This window comes from Marmota monax, unplaced genomic scaffold, assembly GCF_021218885.2.
Source record: "Marmota monax isolate L192 unplaced genomic scaffold, Marmota_monax_Labrador192_F-V1.1 WCK01_AAM20220418_F8-fsc00112, whole genome shotgun sequence".
NCBI lineage: Eukaryota > Metazoa > Chordata > Mammalia > Rodentia > Sciuridae > Marmota > Marmota monax.
In genome coordinates, this window is record NW_026692073.1 from 2,175,989 (window position 1) to 2,199,747 (window position 23,759).

At 41.9% G+C, this 23,759-nt stretch overlaps 1 protein-coding gene across 3 annotated transcripts in view; it reads left to right on the top strand.

Moving 5' to 3' along the window:
• Shroom3 (shroom family member 3) overlaps positions 1-23,759 on the top strand; it is a 173,666-nt gene that overhangs the window by 101,194 nt on the left and 48,713 nt on the right. For all 3 annotated transcript variants that reach the window (XM_046459026.2, XM_058584238.1, XM_046459035.2), the window contains exon 2: positions 17,501-17,632. Coding sequence is in view for 1 of the 3 variants with exons in the window: in XM_058584238.1 (XP_058440221.1) it covers positions 17,501-17,632 (132 nt within the window). In the remaining 2 variants the exon portion in view is untranslated. The remainder of the gene's footprint in view (positions 1-17,500; positions 17,633-23,759) is intronic.

Here is a 23,759-nt window from a genome sequence, read left to right on the forward strand (position 1 = left end):
CATCCCTAGAACCACACACACACAGGGGTAAACCCCAAAGAAAGGAAGCACCCACTATATGAACCCTTCATTTTTCAGTACTGATTTAATGTTAGCATTTGAAGCTGAACTCCCAGGCTAAGCTCACAGCATCTTTCGGGAATTTAGCAGAAATGTTTATATATTACATTCACTTTCTAAAGACACTGTAGTGGCACCCCCTTGTTTCCTGCTATCTTCGGTGCCTTGCCTTGTCTGTCCCTACAGCAACACAGGTGGAAAAAATTCTTATATCAAATTAATCTTTTTTTAAAGGAACTAATTGTATAAGTTGAAAATTGTATGAATTTTGCATATTGACTGTATAAATTTCAGCAAAATACTTTGGATAGAATGGTAAATATGACAATGGTTTTCTTAATCTATTAAATTTCAGTTATTCAACAAAGTATTTGGGAAGGTGTTATATACTTTGCCAACTCAAAGAGGCATTTTTTACTGAAAACTTATTAGCATCTGCTAATTCAATGATAAATAATAAGGTGTTGCACTTGAGGGTTCTTGGATATTCTCACTTGGAGTGGGACCGTGTATACCTCTGCTGGAACATTTTAGAGAGCAGAGAGCTCTGTGTGTGTCGAGTCTTCTTTTTTTGTGTGTTTTGTTTCTAAAGTCTCAGATTGACCAAAGTAAAGGTTTCAAATCCTGTTTGTTTCTCAGTGGTGCTATTTTCTTAAATGTTGAAGTTTCTTACTGAGATTTTCTCGTATTACTCTCTACTACAGATAACAACAAATGATCTTATATATACAGGCAGTTGAGTGTAGCAGAAATGTCATGGGCTGTGGAAACAGAATGACCTCTGTTTCCATCTGGGCTCCACTCCCTGCTAGTGATGTGGGAAGTCCATTAAGCCTCCATTTCTGCATCTACAGAATGGTGATAATGATACATTGATAGAGGCATTAATGCTTACCACATAAAGACTGTTGCAAGGACTAAATGACAAAATACATGTGAAAATCACTGGCTGAGCACCTGATGGATGTTCATTCCTATAATTTATCAAGTACTTACTGTGAAGAGTGAAGCCTGGTCTGAAACTACTCTTCCATTGACTGATTTAATGTGAGGTAACTATTATTTCCTTTTAAAGGTGAGAAAGCTGAAACACAGAAGAGATTAAATAACTTCCTGAGGGCATAAAGGTGTCAGAGTAGAACCCAAATGCCATCCTGCCTCATAATTGAGGAAGTTCATGATAGATATTATTACTTTTCCCTTTTAGGTGAAATTATTATAATCATCAACATTATTATTTTGTACCAGGGCTTGAATTCAGGGCTTTATGCAGACTAAACAAGTACCCTACCACTGATACACACTTCCAGTCCTTTTTTATTTTTTGTTTTGAGACAGTGTCTCACATAGTTGTCCAGGCTGGTCTTGAACTTGCCATCCTTCTGCCTTAGTGTTACAGGTGTGTGCCACCATGCCTGGTTTATTTTTTTAAAATTTATTTTAATTAGGTATATATGACAGCAGTATGCATTTTGATTCACTGTACACAGCTGCAGCACAACTTTTACATTTCTATGGTTGTACACAACGTAGTGTTGCACCATATGTGCAGTTATACATGTATCTAGGGTAATGATGTCCATCTCATTCCACCATCTTTCCTACTCCCATGCTCCCTCCCAACCCTTCCCTCCTCTTTGCCCCATCCAAGTTCCTCCATTTGTCCCATGTTCCCCCCATTATGGATCAGCATCCACTTATCAGAGAGAACATTTGGCCTTTGATTTTTGGGGATTGGTTTACTTCACTTAGCATGATATTCTCCAACTCCATCCATTTACCTGCAATGCCATAATTTTATTCTCTTTTAATGCTCAGTAATATCCCATTGTGTATGTGTACCACAGTTTCTTTATCCATTCATCTATTGAAGGGCATCTAGGTTGCTTCCACAGTTTAACTATATTGTGAGTTGAGCTGCTGTAAACATTGATGTGACTGGGTTACTATAGTGTGCTGATTGTAAAGCCTTTGGGTATAGATCAAGGAGTGGGATAGCTGGGTCAAATGATGGTTTCATTCCCAGTTTTCTAAGGAAACTCCTTACTGCTTTCCAGATTGGTTGCACCAATTTGCAGTTCCACCAGCAATGAATGAGTGTGCCTTCCTGGCTTATTTTTGAGATTTAATTATTGTAGGGACAGAGTATACCAATCCATAGGTTCACCATATGGATTACATGTAAATGAACACTAATTGAGGATGTATTGGTTGACTCCCTGTTTCTTAAATGGTTCATGGGTCTTCCATCTTGTTGTTGGGGTAGGGGTGAGGTGGTGTTGGAGAGGTGCCAGTGAATGTGTCAGGTTCTTTCACTGATCCCTCAAAAGTTCACCTGTTATTGTCCTTCATGCTTTACTTCAGTGACTCCAGTTAAGTAGTAAGTCCAATAATTTATGAACCAAAAGGTGGAAAACCAAGGCCACCTATTAGGACTTGTGAAGTCTGTGTAAAGATTGACATAGATGGGAGCTGGGGTTGTAGCTCAGTGGTAGAGCGCTTGCCTAGCATGCATGAGGCACTGGGTTTGATCATGAGTATCACATAAAAATAAATAAAGTTAATGTGTCCATCTACAACTAAAAAAGAAATTGACATAGATGCAAGATTTTCTTGGTCTCCAGAAGCAAGGCAGAGTGAGAAATGTGCTCTAGAGCACTGTTACAGTAAGAGGAAATTAATCCAGCATATTTTGTATTTTTTATTTCCATTGGCATTTCCTCAACTCCCAGATTCTTGAGAACCTTAAACTAAAACCTTAAAAAAAAAAAAAATCCCAGGTGGTAAGTTGAAATACTACTAATTTAATGAAGACTTTAAAAATCACATTGGCCAATTTATTAAAAAAAATATATAGATGCCAAAAAGGGAGAGATAGTTAAATTAAATACTATATGTATAATATTATTTGTTTAGATATGAGCCTTTCATTTAAATCTCCCTCTTTACCCAAGTCCTGATTGTCGTGCAATATACTCTGGATTATTGGTCTCTATATCCATGCCTCTCCTTCATTGTGCGGGGTAGGTAGACAGCTGAAATCTCAGGACTACTTCCCCAAGCACCCAAGAGGTCTGTTTGCATACTGCCTGAGAAGCCCCCAGTGTGCAGAGTAGGTAGCTCTGGGGAGGCTGGGCTGAAGCCAGGGAGTGCAGGGAGGGGCCCTTTGCAAAGAGTTGCCTGCTGCTGCATCTGCAGGAATGCCACTGTGTACCAGTCCTGTCCATCCAATCGAGCCATATTATCTCAGGCCAGAATACTAGCAGATGAAACTCAGGGCTGCACTTGTTGAAGGGGAATAAAGAAATCTGGGAGATCTTATAAGAATAGCTTTCTGGTTGTTCCTAACACCCAGGAGGCCTTGTGCCAGGCCACTTAGCGGTGCACAAGCTCCACTTTAGCGGAGTCTGACTCACAATAGATGGGCTTGGCTAAGTAAGGAGAATTGCAGGACTGTCACTTGAAGCCCCTCTCAGCCCCTTCCCCAGCCTTTCCCTCTAACATTAAGCCCTTTGTGTCGGTTCCCATGGTTACCTCTTCACCCCCTAGCAGCTGGAATGCGTAGGGAGAGGAGGCTGTCTTCCCTACTGAGCCAGGTCTGACAGGCAGAGGCCATTGATCCGCAGCTGGATTCGTGAAATGGGGTCACAGTCCAGTACCTCCTCTTTGTCCTGGGTTTTGTACCTTTCCCAGGCTTGATGGGTCAGGGTTGCTGTGGGAGGGGACCTATGGGCTGATGGACAGTTCACAGGGCATTTCCTACCCTAGGCTGGTCTGGCCTGGCTGTCCTATGACCTACCCAATTTCTGACAGAGCTGTCTCCTATGTGTTAATGCCCAGTGAAGGGGAAGGCGCCTCTCTGCCTAGGCAGACAAATGGTCACTCACTTCCCTACCTGCTTTCTCTTTGACTTTGTTTTCATACCACTCTGTTGAAGAGTTAGATGACATTAACAAGCCAGGCTCCCATCTTGAAGGAGCTGGTAACAAAGGCAGGTTTTTCACATCCAGCCTGGGATACCAGGCAGGAACTGGAGATAGGGAGAGCGTGGAGCCTTGAGGTTCCAAATGAGGACACAACTGCCAAGAGTTTGTCTTGGCGCTCTTAGCTCCCTTCTCATTTGCAGTCCAGTTGAATAGAGGCAGAACTTATAACCACAGGAGGAAATTAAGCAGCCCTACTGTTGAGGGAAGGGTGGTGGTCACCAGTACAAACCACTAAAAAAATCATTATTCAGAGGAATATAGTTCCAGAAGAATCACTCTTCTAATATACCCTGCTGGAATAAGGCAACTCTATTTTCTAGAAATCTTTCAGCTCTACCAAGCCCTTAGGTGATGCAGCTGTGGTAGAAAGTTAAGGGTACCCTTGGAACCATGTCTTTGCCACCTTGTGATCTTGAACAACCTATGCCTGTTTCCTGTAAAACTGTTATGAAAATTAAATTTGTAAATACTTTGTAAATGACAAAGCTCAACACAGGTACCAACTGTAATATTTTTAGATGGTGTTTTGAGAATGCCATGCGAAAAACACAGATTCCTTCCTGCCTTCCTTTCTCTTTACAGTGCTGGGGATCAAACCCAGGGCCTCACACTTGCTAGGTAAGCACTCTACCATTGAGCTACATCGCCAGACAAGACGTGGGTTTCATCTGGCCTGATTTGTCTTGTATATGCTAAGTATTCTTTATTTAAGAGCTTGGGTCCAGAGGTGTTTCAGGATTTGGCATTTTTTAGATTTTGAAAAATTCACACAGACTTTACCAGTTGAACATTTCTCATTCAGAAATCTGAAATGCTGCAAAATCCCAAACCTTTTGTGTCTTGTCAGCGTTCAAAAAGTCTTACATTTTGGAACACATCAGATTTCAGCTTAGGACGCTCAATCTACATATGTCAGTGGGTCCAGTAAATTGCGTTTCCACATACTGACTGCATTTTGATATCTCACCTTCCATATAAACGGTGGTTCCACAGAATTAAGGCAACAGCTGAGAGAAAGCTTGTGAGATGGAGAATCTGCTTCGAGTGATAGCAAAGGTTGGAAACATTTAGGTTTGAGATTTGGAGACATTTAAATAGCATGGAATGTCTATTATCTACTCTTAAAAGCAGAACGAATCTTGGATATTGTGGACACAAATACAGTTGGCACAGGCTTTAAAAAAAATGCATGTGAGCCCCTTTCTAAGAGCCGGTAATCCTCTTGGGCAAAGTAAGGATTAGGCTTCCCTCACAAACAAGGCGGCGGGTTCATTTTTGCTCAGATTCCTCAACTGATGCCAAATTTAGCAAGGGACCTATTTTCTCCCAATGAATGACAACCATCGTTTACATTTTTAATGTCCACCCCTCCTCTCTAGGCAGGTCTAGGGCTGGAGCAACTTATTGCAAGTAGATGGGAAAGAGAAAGCCTGGCTCCTGTGGACCACATTGGGCTTCCAGGGACCTTCTAGAGCCTGAGTCCCTCCATGTTGCCCACCTGCTTGAGAGGAGGTGTCTCACCCGCAGCCTGAGGTGGGAAGTGCTCGAGCTGAGAAAAAAAAAAAAAGGGGTGTGTGTGTGTGTGTGTGTGTGTGTGTGTGTTTTCCCAACTTTGTTTTAAAAACAGCCATAAAGATACCCTAACCCTAACCCTAATACACTGACATGTATCCCCGCCTCATGCTTGAGACTCCACCTGGTGAGCAGCAGCCTCTAGTCTGACTCTTCCAGGTTCATTCTGTCATCCATGACCTTGAGGAACTATTTCTCAGTAGTCACTATGTCTTCTATGAGGAGTTCAGGTAATGCCCCAAATTTCCTGTTATTTTCTGCCAAACAAAAATCGAAAAACCTTCCACTTTGCTTTGGGCATTTGTAGTTGCCCTTTTTAAGGAATTAAAGAACTCATCATTGTACCACCATCTTGTCACACTCCCATAGTGACTTTCCACATTCGTCTCTCTTGTGTAAACCATGTTGATTGAATGTGGAGTAGCTTCCATCCTGTAGTGGTCAACATGTCATAAGGCCAATAGTGCTTTGTCCCCTTTATTATTATGTTTCTTTTAGTTGTAGATGGACATAATACCTTTATTTTATTTATTTATTTTTGTGTGCTGCTGGGGATTGAACTTGGTGCCTCACACATGCTAGGCAAGTGCTTTGCCACTGAGCCACAGCCTCAGCGCAGCTCAGTAATGAGGTTCTAAGGCTCAGAGAACAGAATCTGGCAGGACTCAGATTGGAACCCAGGTTATCTGACTCCAAATCCTTGTGTGTGTCTCCAACAAGACTGCAGGCCAGCAGCTGTCCTTTATTCCACAGAGAGTTCAGCCTGGAGCCTGCATGTGGAAATGCTCAGCACGTGTTGATGGGGGTCCTCAGAGATTGTTTTCTTGCTTAGGGTTTGTCATTTATGCCCCTCTCCCACCTTCATTCATAGACTATTCAGTACAAGGGACTCTCAAGCCCTCTATATCAACCTCTTCATTTTGCACATGAGAAAATAGCCCAGAACATTTGAGGGACTTGCCCATAGTGATAGGGAGGGCCTGGTGCAGACTTCTTGGCTTTGCTCCAGCACTATTTCTTTTTGTAATAGTGCACATATGTATGGCCGCTTTTGGTGTCTGTTTAACCACACTCTTTTTCCTAATATTTTTTGGATTAAAAGAAGGATTACCAGATCTTTTTTCCTGTCGTTATTTCCACCATGTTGCTATTTGTTCTGTCTTCTCTTTTCTCACCACCAGTAGATATTTCCAGAAGCTCTTTCCTAGAGCTCACTGATACGACTGCACCATGAAGCGTAGTCAGGAGAGGCATATCAGAGGTGTTGGGACATGTCCTATTTGGTGGGTTGTATTTTCTGCACCCATCCCCACCTGCCCTGGCAAACCAACAGCACACTGGTGTGGTCCAGGCAGCATATCAGCAATAGGACTCGACTCTGGGAAGACAGCAGTCCTCATTCCGAAGGCACAGGAGAGACCATTGCAGGGAGCCCAGTAGGAAGCTGTCCTAATATCCACTGAGCATGTTTTTATTCAACAAATATTTATTGGGCATCATCTCTGGGAAGATAACTAAACCAGGCCAAGGAAGAAAAGAAAACTCTAAATAAGATTAAGACTACTGCATAGTGGTTAAGAGCATAGGCTTTGCCATCAGCCACATCCAGATTCAAATTCTCCAGCAGAACTTCCTCTGCTTCTCTGACTCTCCTTATCTGTTAAGTAAGGAGGTCATAGCATAAAGGGACCTGCCTTGGAGATTAATGGTAAAGAGTGTAAGAATCTGAGTAGGTAAGAGTTTAGCACACAGCCTGCCTGAGTGCATTCCATAAGCTAATTGCAACTTGTGGGACTGCCACTTTGATATCTGTCCTCAATGAGGCAAATGACTGGGGAAGCAAGCATATATACAATATATACAGACAATAAACGGGGAATGAAGGGAGTGGGTGTGCAGAGTTTTGACTGCACTGTCCCGGTCTTGTGGACTCTCTTTCCCCAGCACTTATAGTTTGTAGGTTTAGGATTTGTTTAGTTATTTTGCCTGTCTGTCCTTTAATTTATACCTTCACAGGAGGAGAAATTGCATCTGTTTTGCCATCACTGCAAGTCTAGTGTCTAATTTGTTGTATGTTCCAAGGTTGGTGCTTAGTGACCGTTGACTGAGTAGATGATTGGGCTTGGTACAGAAGTGCCCAGCTCAGGCTTTCAGTGTGATACCTCTACTTCAACATGTGCTGCATCATTTCAGCAGTGTGACCAGTGTGAGGAAATTCTAAGGGCAGGGATACAGTCTGGGTGTCCCATAGGTATAAGGGAGACCTTCACATTCTGTCCTCGTTTCTGTAGATCCAGGAGTGGTTGGGCTTGGAAAGAGGAGTCCCATCTGAATTTCAGAAACTCTCTACTTCTTCTGAAGCTTTCCCTTTAAAAAAAGTTTGTGATATTAAACGCTTGCCACCTTTGTCAAAAGACTTTTAGGGTTGTAGGTTCAAAGGCAGTATAAAATAGAGCACACAGAAATTGGAGTTAAGGACCCTGCTTTGCCAGTTGTATGATTTACAAATCCTGATTTCAAGCAAATAGCTGATTTTCTATGAAACTGTGTCTGTGTCTGTCAATTGAGAGTCTATAATACCTGCTGTATGTGACCTTTAGGATTATTGAGGTTCAAATGGAATAATTATGGGAAAATGCTTTACAAGCTATAATACCTGATATTAAAGTGAAGAATTGTGATTCACTGGGGAGATCTGCTCTTTGGGAAAACTGCATGTTACCATTGGCTAATGGAGAGCCAGGGTAGGAGAAGGCGCCTGGAGCGTTCCTCTCCCTGTAGTCACCTGGTTTCCTAGAAACCCTGCTTCCTCCTCCACTAAGAATTTCCTGTGGTTGCTGGAGCTTCCCAAGTAAACCCCTCTACCAGTGTGAGGTCTTTTTACTACCTGGGTTTGCTCTCAGGATAGGTGCACCCACCTTCATCTCCTAGAGAAGATTTTCCTTTAAAAATATGGAGAAAGCTGGGCACAGTGGTGCATGCCTATAATCCCAGAAACTTGGGAGGCTGAGGCAGGAAGATCTCAAGTTTCAGGCCAGCCTTAGCAATTTAGTGAGACCTTCAGCAACTTTGTGAACCCTGTCTCAAAATTAAAAAAAAAAAAAAATTAAAAAGGGTTGGGGATGTGGCTCAGTGATAAAGTGCCTCTGGATTCAATCCCCAGTACAAAAAAAAAAAAAATTAAAATATAGATAAAATTACACTGGGCATGGTGGCACAAGCCTGGAATCCCCTTGACTCTAGAGGCTGAGACAGGGGGCTCACAAGTTCAAGGCCAGCCTGGGAAACTTAGAAAGACCCTGTCTCAAAATCAACAAATAAAGAATACATAGGGATATAACTCAGTGGTAAAGCACCCTGGGTTCAATACCCAGTACCACAAAAAAAAAAAGAAAAGAAAAAAAAGAAATTTGACCTTTAGACTCATTTTAGTCAGAAAAAATTAAGCTAATGTTATGTTTTCTGAACATTAAAATAACACATGTTAATTATAAATAAGTTGGAAGATCTAGAAAAAGTGAAGAAAAATATCACTTAATCCTATCACCTAACTGAGTATATTTGGTATATTTGCTGGTGTTGGTTTCATGCACATCTTTTTGTCTTATGAATAACAAAAGGATGATGTGCAGCAAATAACAGGTATACGTAGTTGGAGTGTGGCTAATATCTAAGAGAAAAGTATTCAAAGCCCAGTGATCTTAATAGAATTTAAGGAGATGTGCAGTAGAGAGGGCATGACCTTCAGCCATACATCTTCCTCCGACTTTTTACTTTTGCTTTTTGTTTTACTCTGTAAAATGGGGCTCATCACTACCTCAAATGGTAAGCCCAGCTCTGCTACTATTTTTAAAACATAGTATCTGGTGCATACCATGCACTATAATTTGTATCTAGAACAGCCTCTATTGGTCAATATGTTAAATCTTGTTCCCCAGCTTATCCCTACTGAGAGTTGTGACAATTTTAAGAGATGGAGCCTAGTGAGAAGTCTTCAGTGCATGGGGACTTGGCTTTGAAGAGGATAGTGGGACTCTGGCCATTTTTTCTTTTTCTCTTTTGCTTCTTGGCCGTGAGGTTAGTGATTTTATTCTGCCACAGGCTCCTGCCACACTGTGCCACAATAGTCCCAAAGCAATAGGGCCAATCAACCATGGACTGAAATGTCTAACACACACGCACCCAATAAACATGAGCTTCCGTTCAGTGAATGAGAAGTTAACGTGGGCTGGTGGAGGTATTCAGTGGTTAGTACACTTGTGTAGCATGCACAGGCCCTTTGATCCCCAGCACTGGGGGAAACAAGTTAACATTTATTGTCCTTCTAAGAACCAGACAGTATTCTAAGTTCTTTACACATATGAATTCATTCACAAGTATACTTTGATGAGGGTGCTGTTGTTATCCTTATTTTGTAGGGGAGGAAACAGGCACAAGGTTAAGTGACCTGCCTAAGATTAGACACCTGCAAGGTGGTAGAGCCAGAATAGGAGCCCAAGCAGCTGGTTGAAGAATCCATGTCATCCATATACATTTCATTATTGTGCATTTCAAGCTCTAGGGGCTGCAAACCGTAGCAAAGGTGTCATGAGTTGATAAGCTCTTGAATGGGGGCCCTTGGTTTTCTAATCCATTTGCCCTGGAATAGCTATATTGAAGCACTCAGTGGCTAGAGGGATTGAAGTCAAAAGTAAACCTGACGCAGATTAATATTTGTTAGGTAGGTTAAAAAATTGGGCTAGTCATTCGGCTTTTTTCCCTATCCACCTTTTCCTGTTTTTATGCAAGGTTGACATGGAGGTCATTGGCTAAGATTTAGAGATAGCTAAGCTTATGGTTTCAGATTTAGAAACAGGCTGAGTGCCAAGTGGTATAAATGGTACGCACGGATCCGTTTGAGAAGTTTCAAGAGGAAATCAAGTGAGAAGCAGCAGCCAGGGCAGGTGCAAGTGGACACAGTTCTGAGACATAAAAGCATATCTGTGCATGGCTGAAGGGCTCTGTTTGGCCCTCTTGTGATGAATCAGGCCCGAGGTGGGTAAGCAAAAAAGACAGAAGGGGTCTTCAAATACAAGTGACCTTTCTATGATTAAAACACTAGGTAGAAGACAGGCCCGAGGGCCTGCAGAATGAGCTTCCTTGATTGTAAGGAATGATTAGAAAAGCAAAAAAGGAGAGTAATGAAGGGACAATGAACCAGAAGGTTAAGTCTCAAATATATAGCTAGCAAAAGGTCAGTAAAGAGAACAAGGGGGCCTTTAGAGAAAGGGCAATTCATGAGAATGTTTGTGAGACCTGTGCTAAAATGGTCAGTCATTCGAAAATGAAGAGCAGCTATGTTTGCCTGAGAACAGAAATCTGTACCCAAGGGTATCGCTTCTTAAAATCTTCCTCCAGACACTGAATAAGTCTAGCACCCAGATCTTGTCCGTGTTCTGGAACTTCTAGGGGAAAAGTACAGGGGAACCTATGGCAGTGACTTGCTGCCCAAGGGAAAGCGGGTGGATGATAGAATGGAGAGACAATAATAAGGGCAGCTTTGGGCCTGAAGGAGATGGAGCAGAATAAAAAGAAAACTAGACACATGGAAAACCAAGAATCTGGTTTTTAATAAGGCAAATTGTCATGAGAACAAGTCTACACATAGACCCAGCCTAAATCCAAAGGAATTTCTCCAAAGGGCTCTGAGGACAAATTAGCCCTGCATAAAGGTACACTGCCTGCTTAATCACAAAAAGCCATCCAATTCTTCCAACATAAATAAGGCAACAAAACTTTGGGGAGCCTTGCCAGCTGCTTGTTGAAAGGCTTGGCCTCCATCCCCCAGTCCTGATCTTCTCCATCCCAAGGAAGGCTGCCACCAATGAGATGGATCAGAAGTTAGGGCTGGATTTTATTTTCACAAAGAAATTAACATGCGGCTTCTTATAAAGTGACTAGAAAAGAAAAGTTTAAGAGTCTGGAGCTTCATTTTGGATCATTACACAAATATTCCCTTTACAATCTCCTATGCCTTAGTGAACAAACATGTATTGTGTGCCACTTGAGCCACTTGACTCTGGGTGGATAGTGGATTAAAAAAGAGCTTAGAAATTTCCGCCAGATGTGGACCGTGACCTGGCTGAGCTTACTTTCTTGATGATGTGGACAGCATACAAGTGAATGATTTCAAGCAGAGATAAGCGTAATGAAGGGAGAGATCAGGTGCTGGAAGGAGAATATTTGCATCAGATTAAGGAGGCCTCGGAGGAGCTGTTTTACTTGGGACCAGACAGCTAAGCAGTAACCAGCCTAGTTACGAATTGGAAGAAAATGTTCCACGTAGAGAGAAAAGCATGTGTGAAAGAGAGCTTGGTGGGTTTGGGGAACTTCTAGGGATGCTGGTGAGATTAGGGCATGGGGAGAGGAAGAAGTTGAAGGATGGTCAGGACCAGCCCACTCTAGGCCTCGCAGGCCAAGTTAGGAAACTTGGGTTTTATCCAAAGTGCAGAAGGAAGCTACAGGATTTAATTAGAGAAGACACCATCCATTTATGTTCTTAACAGGTTGTGCTAGCTGTAGGGTACTGAAATAGAAATGGGAGGCCAGCAAGGAAGCTGTTTCCTGCTGGATAAAACACAACAGAAAGGAAGAAGTGGCTGATCCCAACAGATCAGAGGACAAAATAGAAAATTTAACCTCAACAGAAACCAGCAACTCAAGGGTTCTAGAGAGACCAGTCCAAGAGCTACACTTTTACTCCAGCTTTTCCTGTCCTTCCCTAATTTTTATAGTGTTCAAATGAGCCATAGGAACAGGGTGATTTGGAACTTCATCGTCTTTTATTGGCTGAAACTCAGTTCAGAAAGCAGTTAATGGATTCCATTAAAATACCACATAGTGAGTTGGGGATATGGCTCAGTTGGTAGAGTGCTTGCCTTACATGCACAAGGCCTGGGTTCAATCCCCAGCACCACACACACACACACACACACAAAAAAATACAAAGCAAAACAATACCACCTAGTAAGGCAGTCAGTGTATATTCAGGAGTTATGAATATTGGGGGGGGGGGATGTACTTATTATCAGAAATGGAAATATGTAGGTGGTTGACCTGAATTTCTTGTTTCTTAATTATCTGGGGGAAAGAAAGATGATGCAATGGATCCTTGTGATTGTAGATCATAATGATTTTTTTTTTAAGCCCTACTAACCCTCCTGAGGGCAGCATAGGTTCCTAGTTCATCCCACGTAATTGTGATACCATGGTATTGAGACAGGAGACCACAAGAGACAACATAAAATAGCCCTAAGAAAATTCTCATTTGTTTTACCAACAGGTTGTAAATTGTTGGTAAAATGTTTGTCCTATCATCCCAGATGTGGGACACTTACAAAAACTTAAATCAATCAAGACATAGACCTGTAACTTATGGATAACTTTGAAATAATTACTACGTTTACAGAATTGAAAGCTTGGGACCTAGCGGGTTAAAAGGAGATATGAAGGAAGAAAGATCACAGATCTGTTGAGCATTTAATGGTACTTCATTCATTCAACAAATATTGTCTGAGCCTCTCTCTCTGCCAGGCACCACACTGGCATACCTGTCTTTGTTGAGGAGGGGAGGAGGGACCTGCAAGCAGAGAAGTAGAAGACAGTGTAAATCGCACTTTGGTGTGAGCACCTTGCAGCGAGGCAGGTGAGGTGGCTGCTTAGTCAGTGAAAGGCTCTACAGAGGAAATGATGTCCCAGCTGAAACCTGAGGGGCAGTGTGGCTGGCCAGGGAAGGGCAGTATCTTCAGTGACCTGGAAGTGGCCCAGCAGCGCTGGAAACCTTATGTTTTATTCCAGCAATTTTTATTAGAAGTGATTTTATTGATTCTAAGGTTTCTGTAGGGTATATTTTAAAGCTCATTTGGTAATATGTTTAGTGAATGGCCCCATCACCACCAGATCTGGGTTAGCGATTAATTCTAAGGCCTACAGAATTTATGGCATAAACTGAAAATTTTTGAAACTGCTAACCTGAAAGAAGAGGAGTGGTTTTCAGTGTTTTTAGTCCCAAGTGTGAATTCATGTGTCCTTTAAGCCAAGATACAAAATCTCTATATCTCAGTTTGTCTGGAAAATTGATCTTTAAAAAAAGATGTCATTCAGCTGGGAGCAGTGGTGCAGACCTGTAACTGTAGCAATTCAGGAGGCTAAGGCAGGAGGATCACAAGTTTGAGGCCAGCCTTAGCAAGTTAGTGAGACCTTGTCTCAAAATAAAAAATAAAAAGGAATGGGGATGTAGCTCAGTGGTAGGTAAAGCACCTGGACTTCAATCCCCAGTATTACCCATACCCCCAACCTCATTCATTCTCTCCTTCTTAAAGAAGTTCTAGGACTCGGGAGGGCACACATATCCATTTGTGAGGAAGGTGGGGAACAGTCTGCCTGAGGCACCATTGGGACACCCTTCCTTGATGAGATCAACACCCTGCAGACTGTCATTTCCAGCCTGCCCTGAGGCAGGGAGTTAACATAGCAACCTGCAGTGGGTGGGGAATTGGAGTTTCATATGCTGATGGATGTTCCTGTACAAGATAAGGCAGGGGGAGAGAAGGGCACAGTGAATGCAAGACCATCTCCTACCCTAATTCATTACAGGATTTCTTTTCACTAGAACATATAAATTTAAACATGTTTATTTGTCATCCAGATATTCCAAAAGAGTTTAAGGTAGAATAAATGTGCTCTGGATACTGGTGATTCTTCCAGTGCTCTCTCCAGCCTGATGCTTCCTTTGTGAGATGCATCTTCCAAGTTGCATACCCTGATTCTTGGTCCTCTGTCTGGCTTCAGAACCAGCCTATCTCAGGCCTGATAATGAGGGAGGCTGCTATGACTTAGCCTGGGGGTTGCAATCAAGTGGATTCCATGACTCTCACCCCCCCACACACCCCCAGGTGCCCACATGAGCTGGTCCTCTGTAGTCAATAGCCATAGCACTCTATGACTTTGGGAGTGGGAGGCACTGCTGGGGGTGGAGACAAATCATGTGTTGAAAATCCTTTAAAAGATGGGACAATTTTGTGTTCTTCTTGCTCTCATCCCTTACCCATGTGTCTGCTCTTCCTGCCAGACCTTCACTGTGACAGCCAGAACCCCTAGACCTCTGTCTGTGGGTGCATCCCTGGAAGGTGAAGTGGGAGGCTTAAGCTATTGTGCAGAAAGGACAGAGTCAACAATTGTGGTTTAGACAAAAAATGAGGAAGTTATCAAATACCACAAAGGCCCTGTGATAGCTCATTCTAGGCCCTGATTGTTTTCTCCCAATAAAGGGCATTAGACTTGGAAAGGAAAACCCTTCACCTTGCTGGTAGGGGTTGGTCCTTAGAGTACACTGTTTACATTCTTATGTTCTTTACATTCAGACATTATGGGTGGTGAGAGATCTTTAAATTTACTTTCTCCCTCAATTTAAGCCAAGTGGCTATTGGGGTTGGTACCTGGGTGGATTGTGTGAGAATTCCTGGTTGAGGACTACAGAATAAATTCTGCAAAAGGTATTGTTGTCTAAAGCTTTTCTAATCTTCCTAGAATAAATTAGGGATTTTTAGGTAAACCATTTTACATAACATCTTAGTTAAACAGAGCTCTAAAATGAAGATACTATGGTAAGACAATAATGAAAAAAGTTTATTAAGCACAGACCATGTGTGGGCAGTATGCTAGAGAGTTAAAATATATTATCTAGAAATTTTATAGCAAGACAGGTATAGTAATAATGGCTAATTTACTGAGGGCTTAATGTGTCAGGCTCTGATGTAAATGTTTGATGGAATTATTTGTTTCTCAACAACCCTATGAAAGAAGATATTCCTTTGTACCAATGTCATAGATAAAAGATCCAAAGCATAGAGAGGACAGAATCATAGAGCTAGACAAACTCTAGAGCCATGCCTCCAATCATTGTGCACACAGTCTCTTATTTTTTATGTTACTACAGATGAGGAGCCTGAGGCTCTGAGTTTACTTGCCCAATGTAATTTAGGTCATAAGTGACATAATCTTAACCAAGTCTTCAGATTTTAAGTCTAGAATTATATTGACTATGTTAAAGCCAAGAATCCTAAACTTGATGAGAAAATAAAGCACAAAAGGAGGTGTAGCACTCACGACTAAGTGTATAAGTCAGTTTTACATTGCTATAATGAAATACCCAAGGTAGGCTAACATTATAAAGAAAAGAGTGATTTAATACACAGTTCTGGGCCCAAACTAAGATAAGGCAAGCCCATTGATGACCCTCTTCCAAGGGTCTTCTTTCTTGTATCATATCCTGGTGGATTATATCATGGCAAGAGTGCATGTGAAAGCAAGAGTTAACATAAAACACAAAACAGGAAGTTGGAGAACTTTTCAGGGGTCAGGCCTGTTCTTATAACAACTCATTTTCTGGAGAACTACCTTAGTCCCTTCCAGGTACTGGCCTCTGGATGACCTAATAACCTCCCACTAGGCTCCACCTCCTAAAGGTCCTCCCACCATGCTGAGCACCACCTCTGCAACTCATGAGTCCTTGGGGGGTGCACTCAAACCACAGTACTAGGGTAAAGAGGCAAACTTTAGCTTAGAATTGGAAACTTCTTGTTGACCTCCTAGTCATCATCTCCATGCCCTAAAATAAAAAGAGATCCTTTTTATTTGCCTTAGGATTTAAGAAAGAGAGCTCTTTGACTTCCATTCTGTGTTCCAGGAAATATGAGGCCAGATGGACAGGGCTTACTCTTAACAGCTGTTCCCTAATCCCTTCCCCTCTCAGCCAAGGCACATGCAGAGGAGGAGCAGCCTCACCAGTTGGATCTCGGAGGCTTAGAAAAATCCTTGAAGACATAAATTGAAAACACACCACTGTACTCAGCAAACTGAGATGATGACAAAACCCACTTCAAAGGCTGAGGCAGGGGACAGTCTGATAAAGAGGAGGCATCAAGAGTGTTTGGAAAATCAGGACCCGAGGCCATCCTGAGGAGCAGTACGCCTGTTCCCATGGCGGAACACATTGGCGATGTGGGGCTTAAAATTTTTCTCTGACTCCCTGGGAGTGTGGAGGAAAGGACTTAGGGGAATGGTGTTAGGCACTGGGGGTGGGAGGGTGGATTCAAATATTCACACAAAAGCCTTGCCTCCGAGCACAGTGGAATCTAAACAATCTGAAATAGTTCAAGCTCAAGAATTGGCATGTGCTTCTGAGCTGCCACCCACCGAATAAAGCAAAGGCTGTTACACTTGGAGATCACCCTCCTTAAAGTGAAATTGAGGCAGCAGTCTCTTGGTTTCAGGGGCCCATTTTGTTTGACAGTGTGCTTCAGTGAGTCCAAGGTGTTTTTTTTTCTTCTTGGACTTGGATTAAACCCAAGGGCACTTTACCACTGAACTTCACACACCCTCAGTTCCTTTTATTTTATATTTCGAGACAGAGTCTCACTAAGTTGTTCAGTGGAGACTCAAATTTGTGATTCTCCTGCTTCTGTCTTCTTGAATTGCTGGGATTATTGGAACGCACTGGGTCTAAGTTTTCACTCACTTATCAACATTGAATTATAGGACAGTTTATCTTCATAACAGTTGATGTAACTTTCTTCTCCCTGGCTTAGAAGATCTGCTCTCTAAGATGGGAAATATACTTTATTGTGCTATAGAAACATAGACAGGAGAGAAAGAAGACCTTCTGTTGTGGATTTGCCTTCTTGGGGGCAGAGAATTATTAGATGCCAGCTTGGAACGGCACTCAGCTGTTGCCCAGCTCTGGCTCCAGGGTCCATTTTAATGCATTTATATTGGTAGGTTAATTTGTGCTTCTGCCCATGAATACCGTCATGCTCAGCTTCTTATTCTCTTATTTTTGACAGAGATGTGTTTGCAGACTCGGGCCATGTGGATCCTGGTGCCTCTAACTCCTCCAGCCCAGAGCACCTCACCTCTGGCCTCCAGCACAGGAAAACATTGTGGCCAGGAGGGGTTAAACTTCGGCTGAAGCACAGGTAAGAGGCTCAGAGGTCGGTGTTGAACACTGGAGAAATAAGACTCAACTGCTAAAAGAGGAAATTGGGGTCAAGGATGGTAAAGGTGTAGGTTGGTGATTTAAAACTTTTCTTATCTCTAACTGAGGAACATCCCAAGTTTGCAGCTGAACAAAGACTTGTGGCTATTTACCTGTGAGTCAGATTGTGAGAATGGTGAACCTCAGTGCTTCCTGTGTGCGGGGCTGTGTGTGTGTGGGGGGGCTTTGCATGGACTTCTTCATTGAGCTGGGCCTGTGGGGCTTGCACTGGTAGAAGAGCTGTCCACCAGGAGGTGGTGGATCAAATTCAGGCAGTTTGACTGAGTTCACTCTCACTATCCTCTGGCTCCAGTATGGATATAGCGGAGCCTATTTCATAGGACAGCCGTGGAATTCAGTGGGATAAGATATTCAGAGCACTTAGCACAAAGTCCACTCGTAAATGAGAAAGTCCACTCGAAAATTAGAAATATTAGATGATGATTTAGTGCTGCTGTGGGATATTCCATCATTAAAACAAAATATCTGAGATAATTAACTTATTTAAAAAAAAAAACAACATTAACCTTGGCTGGCAGTTTGGGAGGTTCTAATTGGAAATCAGGTGGATCCATTGCTTTTAGGCCTCGGGTGGAGATGCCAGATTGCATAAGAAGGGAGCAAATGGTAGAGCAAACTACTCACCTGGTGGCCAGGAAGCCAAGTGGAATTGCATGAGACTAGGGTCCCATGATCCCCTTCAAGGGCACACCCTGCAGTGATGTAAGGACCTCCCTCTAAAGGTTCCACCACCTCCCAGTAGCATCACCCCAGGGACCAAGCTTTTAACACATGGACCTTAGGGGCACATTCAAACATCCAAATGATAGCATGAAGTCATCATTACCAGTATAATTCTCATTGTCACAGATGTGAGCACCAGCTTGAAAGACAGTATAATACAGGGAATAAGATGGAACTTGCAATTTCTCTATCTAGAATTCAAATCCCATTTCTCCCACTTACTATGTAACCACAGGCACATTATTTAAGTGTTCTCTGTTTCCAGTCTGTAGGAGAGCTTAACAACTGATCTACCTCCTAGGGTTGCCAAAAGGATTGAAATGCTGATACACCTAGAGCCCTTAAGATGGGCATGTCATAATGGTTATCATTGTTATCAGTAATCCTCATTTCAGTTAGGGGAGTTATTGCATATAGACATGGTGACTTGCATTATCAACAAGTAAACAGTATAAAATTAGATGTATTCCAATCCAAACTTGCATATTTGGACTGTATGTTTAGGATTTGCAAACATACATCTAAGTATTTGTTATATTTTATATAATAAAGCCCTGTATCTGGTGTTTACATTAAGTTTCTTTATAATATTTCACTCAAAGAAAAAAAAAATTCAAAGGTGTTTTCAACATGCGATTGGTCTCCAGAAACTAGCTATCTGGTGGACCAAGAGTTAGGCCAGGAATGGGATGAGACTCACAGGGAGAGCCAGCTGGCAGGTTTCTCCTGGGGACAACCTGAAGAAGCAGAAGCTCCAAGGTTATTCCTGTTCCCTTTAGTCTCCTAGCATCTTCAAAGGGCAGAGAATCAAACCTCTTCCTCAGAAGGAGTCCACTGAACTGTGTGGGTTAATCTAGAGTCAGTGCCAAAGTATTCAAGGTCAGAAAGTTGTAGTAGGAAGTTATTCCTCTAACTCTGATTGGTTCTAATCAAGACCCTGAACCAAACCAGGGGTAATGGCACAAGGGATGAGATAGATTTGAGAAAAAAAAAAAAAACAAGAGGCAGAATCAATAGCAGATGAAAATAGGGGAAAGAGAAACATACTTACAGAGTGAATGCCTGGTTTCTGCTGTGGGGCACTTGGGCTATTTGTAGGGCCATTAGCCAAGACTGGGGAGGCAGAAGGGCAGAGACTGCCTGAATGTTAATAGCACGAACCACACAGACCTATGTGCTTGAAACAGTTAAAATACTCAAAGTTGAATGAAACACATGAACTGAAATATGAATCTGTTTGGTATTCTTAACACACACACACACACACACACACACACACACACCACAATGTCTTTAAAATCATCAGCATGCTCAAAGCTGGGCAACAGTGCCTTCTATATAAAAGAAGAACATGGTGCAGATGGACAAGCATTTCCCCTTTTAAAAAGCCCTGAGTTAAATGCTGCATCCATCACTCCTGCTCAGATTCTGTAGGCTCAGATTTTATTCTGTTTATATCCTGGGAATTTTTATGTGTTTTATCTCCACAACTGCTGGTGAATTGTAAGCTATTATAATAGTCCACTCTGTAACTTTCCTATCCCGCAGGGGCTGCAACCCAAGTATTGAGATTGTTGGTGGCAGCTATTACTGCAGTGTTCTAAAAATGATTCTGTACTTCCTTCATTCCTTCTGCATTTATTAATTGAAATTCTTCTGTAAGGAAGAACTGTCCCTTCTCTCTCATTTATTTATTCAACTATAAATGTGTGACTGAACTTGGAAATTGGAGATATTCTCATCCAGTTACATTTAGATTGTAAATTCTGTTTGCTTTCTTTTTTACTTTTTATTTTGAAATCATTTTAGATTCACAGCAAAGCTGTAAAAATAGTGTAGAGATTTCCCGGCACCTACCACTCAGCTTTCCCTAATGTTAACATCTTTTATAAAGTTAGTACAAATGCCCAAACTAAGAAGTAAGCATTGGTCATTGGTAATACTACAGGCCTCAGGGCTTCAGAAATTACAGACTTTATTTAAACTTGACCATTGTTTTCCATGAATGTCCTTTTTATTTTAGGATTGTACATTGCATTTGTCGTGTTTCCTTAGTCTCCTCGGATCTGTGCTATTTCCTCAGTCTTTCTGTGGTTTTTATGACGTTGCCATTTTTTTAAAAAGAGAACTGGCCAGTTATTTTGGAGAATGCCTTCAGTTGGGAGGCATCTGATGTTTTCTCACAGTGAGACGGGACATTTGAGGCAGGACGACCACAGAGGTGATATTGTGTCGTAGTGTAGCACACTAGGGGTCATGTGATGGTCGTGCTTCATTACTGCTGATGCTGACCTCGATCATTTGGTTATGGTGAAGTCTGCTACGTTTCTCCACTCTGAGGCTGCTGTTTATTCCTTTGCAGTTAATTCCTTTGTGTTGGGAGAGATCATTTTGAGATTATCCAAATGGTTGTTGCCCCTCAAACTTTCTCTGCTAATTTTAGCATCTGTTGGTATTGTCGATGGTAACTATTAATGTCATATTCTAAAAATGGTTCTGTACTTCCTTCATTCCTTCTACATTTATTAATTCTAATTCTTCTGTAAGGAAGAACTGTTCCTTCTGTCTCATTAATATATTTATTCAACCACTAATTTTTATCAGTAAAGACTCCATATTTATTTATTTATTTATTTGGTACCAGGGATTGAACTCGGGGGCACACCACCACTGAGCTACATCCCCAGCCCTATTTTGTGTTTTAGAGATAAAGTCTCACTGAGTTGTTTGGCATCTTGCTTTTTGCTGAGGCTGGCTTTGAACTCGCAATCCTTCCTCCTCAGCCTCCTGAGCCGCTGGGATTACAGGCGTGCGCCATCCCGCCCAGCTCCATATTTTATTTTATCCCGTGGGTTATGATCTAATACTACTGTTATTTATTTTGTTGCTCAGATGGTTCCAGTTTGGGCCACTTGGAGCTCTTTCAGGATGGCTCTGTTCTAACTTGTTTTGAAACATGGATAGGGATGAGGTGCTGATTTCCTGTTCCTACCTGTGAGCACCTGTGTGTTGCTGTCTTAGATATCTGACAAGGGCTGGGGCGAAAGGTTCAAGTGGACACGACACGGAGGCTGAGACGCTGATCCTGGGGCTGGGAACTGCTGGGATTTCCTAAGGAACCAGATCCAGGCCCCATGGGCCACACACAGAGCTCCTTCTCTATTTATAAAATAGCCAGAAAGTATTTTCTCACTTGTTTATAAAAACAAGGAAAGAGCAAAAGGGCGAAGATCCCTCTTCCCAGGTGTATTCAGGGGCCAGCCAAACACCCAAGTCGCTTGGTTTAGTATTCTCACAGATCTAACCCTGTCTTGCCTTTCCTACTTAGATTCCTGAATCCTCTCTTATGAGATAAATTCTCTCTTTTTCTTATTATCGATAAGAATTCTATAATCTAACTTATCATGGTAGAATCTTCTCCCTAAAATATCAAGCCTCAGGTTAGGGTAGTTCAGTGAATGGTTAAGGAGACAAAATGTTCTGGCTTTCTCCTTGAGATGTCCAAGCCAGTGGTTTACTCCAGAAACCTTTTATTCCTTCCTCACCTTCTATCACAGTTAACACCACCCTTAAAATAACCATGCAGTTTGTTATTAAGCAAAATGACCATGTAGTCTATTATTAAGCAAAATAACTATGCGGTCTGTTAGTAAGCATTTACCCATACATGGTGATAGATTACATGCTCTGTAAAGAAAATCAAGGTGAATGGATGGAATGGATGATAGAAGCTCAGAGTTGGCCCCTCTAATTCCCTCTTAGTTGGGCAGCAAGGTACTTTGTATTCCCTTGTTCAGTTATTCTGTCCCCAGCTGCTTGCTTAGTGTTCTCAGGACAGCGTGCCTTAGGAAGCCTGGGTAAGATATTACAGGACTACTGCTTCAACACCCACAAACGGTTGGAAGTTTGAGGCAGTTAACACATACTTTGGCAAACAGTGGCATTTTCACATGTGGATAAAGGCATGGGGTTTTTTTTGAAGAAGATCCTTAAGATGACCCTGATTTCAGTTTGATGCATCTTATCAACCAGTAATTTTCTTTGATTCCCTCCCCCTCCTGCCCACAAACGAGAAATCTGGCATTTCTAAGCCTGTGCTGATTTCCAAGAGGCTGGTTCTCAGGGTGACTTACTAAGGGCCACCCTCTCTTTTTCCTTTCATAAAGCAGGGATTGAATTTTAATTGGCCCATTCACAGAGGTGACTTGAAATGAGAGTCCCTCCCACTTACACTGAGCTGGTGAGGTCAGGGCAGTTCAGGCCGGCCAACTGCAAGTGCAGGGAATTGTTGGGAAGCTTTACCACCCAGAGCAGAGAGCAGTAGCTGGGTGAAATGACTTTTTATCTTACTCCTGAATATGACATCAGATTGCCCAGGGGGTTGCTGTCTAAGATGTTTCTATTTGCCACAAGGTAAGTCCAGACTGTTAGAGTGAGATTCAGAATCTTTGAGCTCAGGATGCTTAAGTACTGAGCCTTTAACAGGCACCTTTTCAATGCTGTGGTATACCTGTTTATGAAGAAAAATAACCAACTACATGTTCAGTTGAGTCCTGTTTCCCTAAATTGTTGTGAAACTGTTCATTGAGAATCTCCCATGAGTCAGTGTGCTAGCAATTCCTCCCTTACAGTCTGAATTACAGACTGAGTTTACAGTCATGTCTCTCCTGTATGTAAATACAGTCACTCTGTTGCTTGAGATGTAATTATCTATAGTGGCTTTTTATCTCATTCAGATTAGCAAATGCTTTGTGTTCTAACTTCATGGTTTTGGTTCCTCATTTCCTGGGGGAACTTCAGAGTAACTTTGTTTCTTACAGGAAAGGTTATATACCCATGGACTAGAAGCCAAGTTTTTCTCTCTGTTCTCATTGCCAACATTTGTATAAAGAAAAGGAAGTTTTTTATTTTTATTTTTTCATTTACCCTCACTAATCTTTCTCTGACGCTCTTCCTTTTTTTTTTTTTTTATGTAGACCTGTATCATTTTCCATGTCTCTAAAAAACTCATGATGTTTGTTTCTAGACAGGTTTACTAGCAACAAATTCATCAACTTTTGTTTGTCTGACCAAGTCTTTATTTCTCCTTCACTCTTGAGGGTAATTTCACAAGGTACAGAAATCTAGGTTGGTTAGTTTTTTTTTCCCCCTCAACATTTTAAATATTTCACAACACTTTTCTTGCTTGTGTGGTTTCAGAGAAATTAGATGTAATTCTTATCTTTGCTCCTCCACAGGTAAACTGTTTTGTCCTCTGGCTTTTTTTTTTTGGTTCTAGAATGGAACCCACGATGTTCTACAGTGAGGTACGAGTTATATCCCTA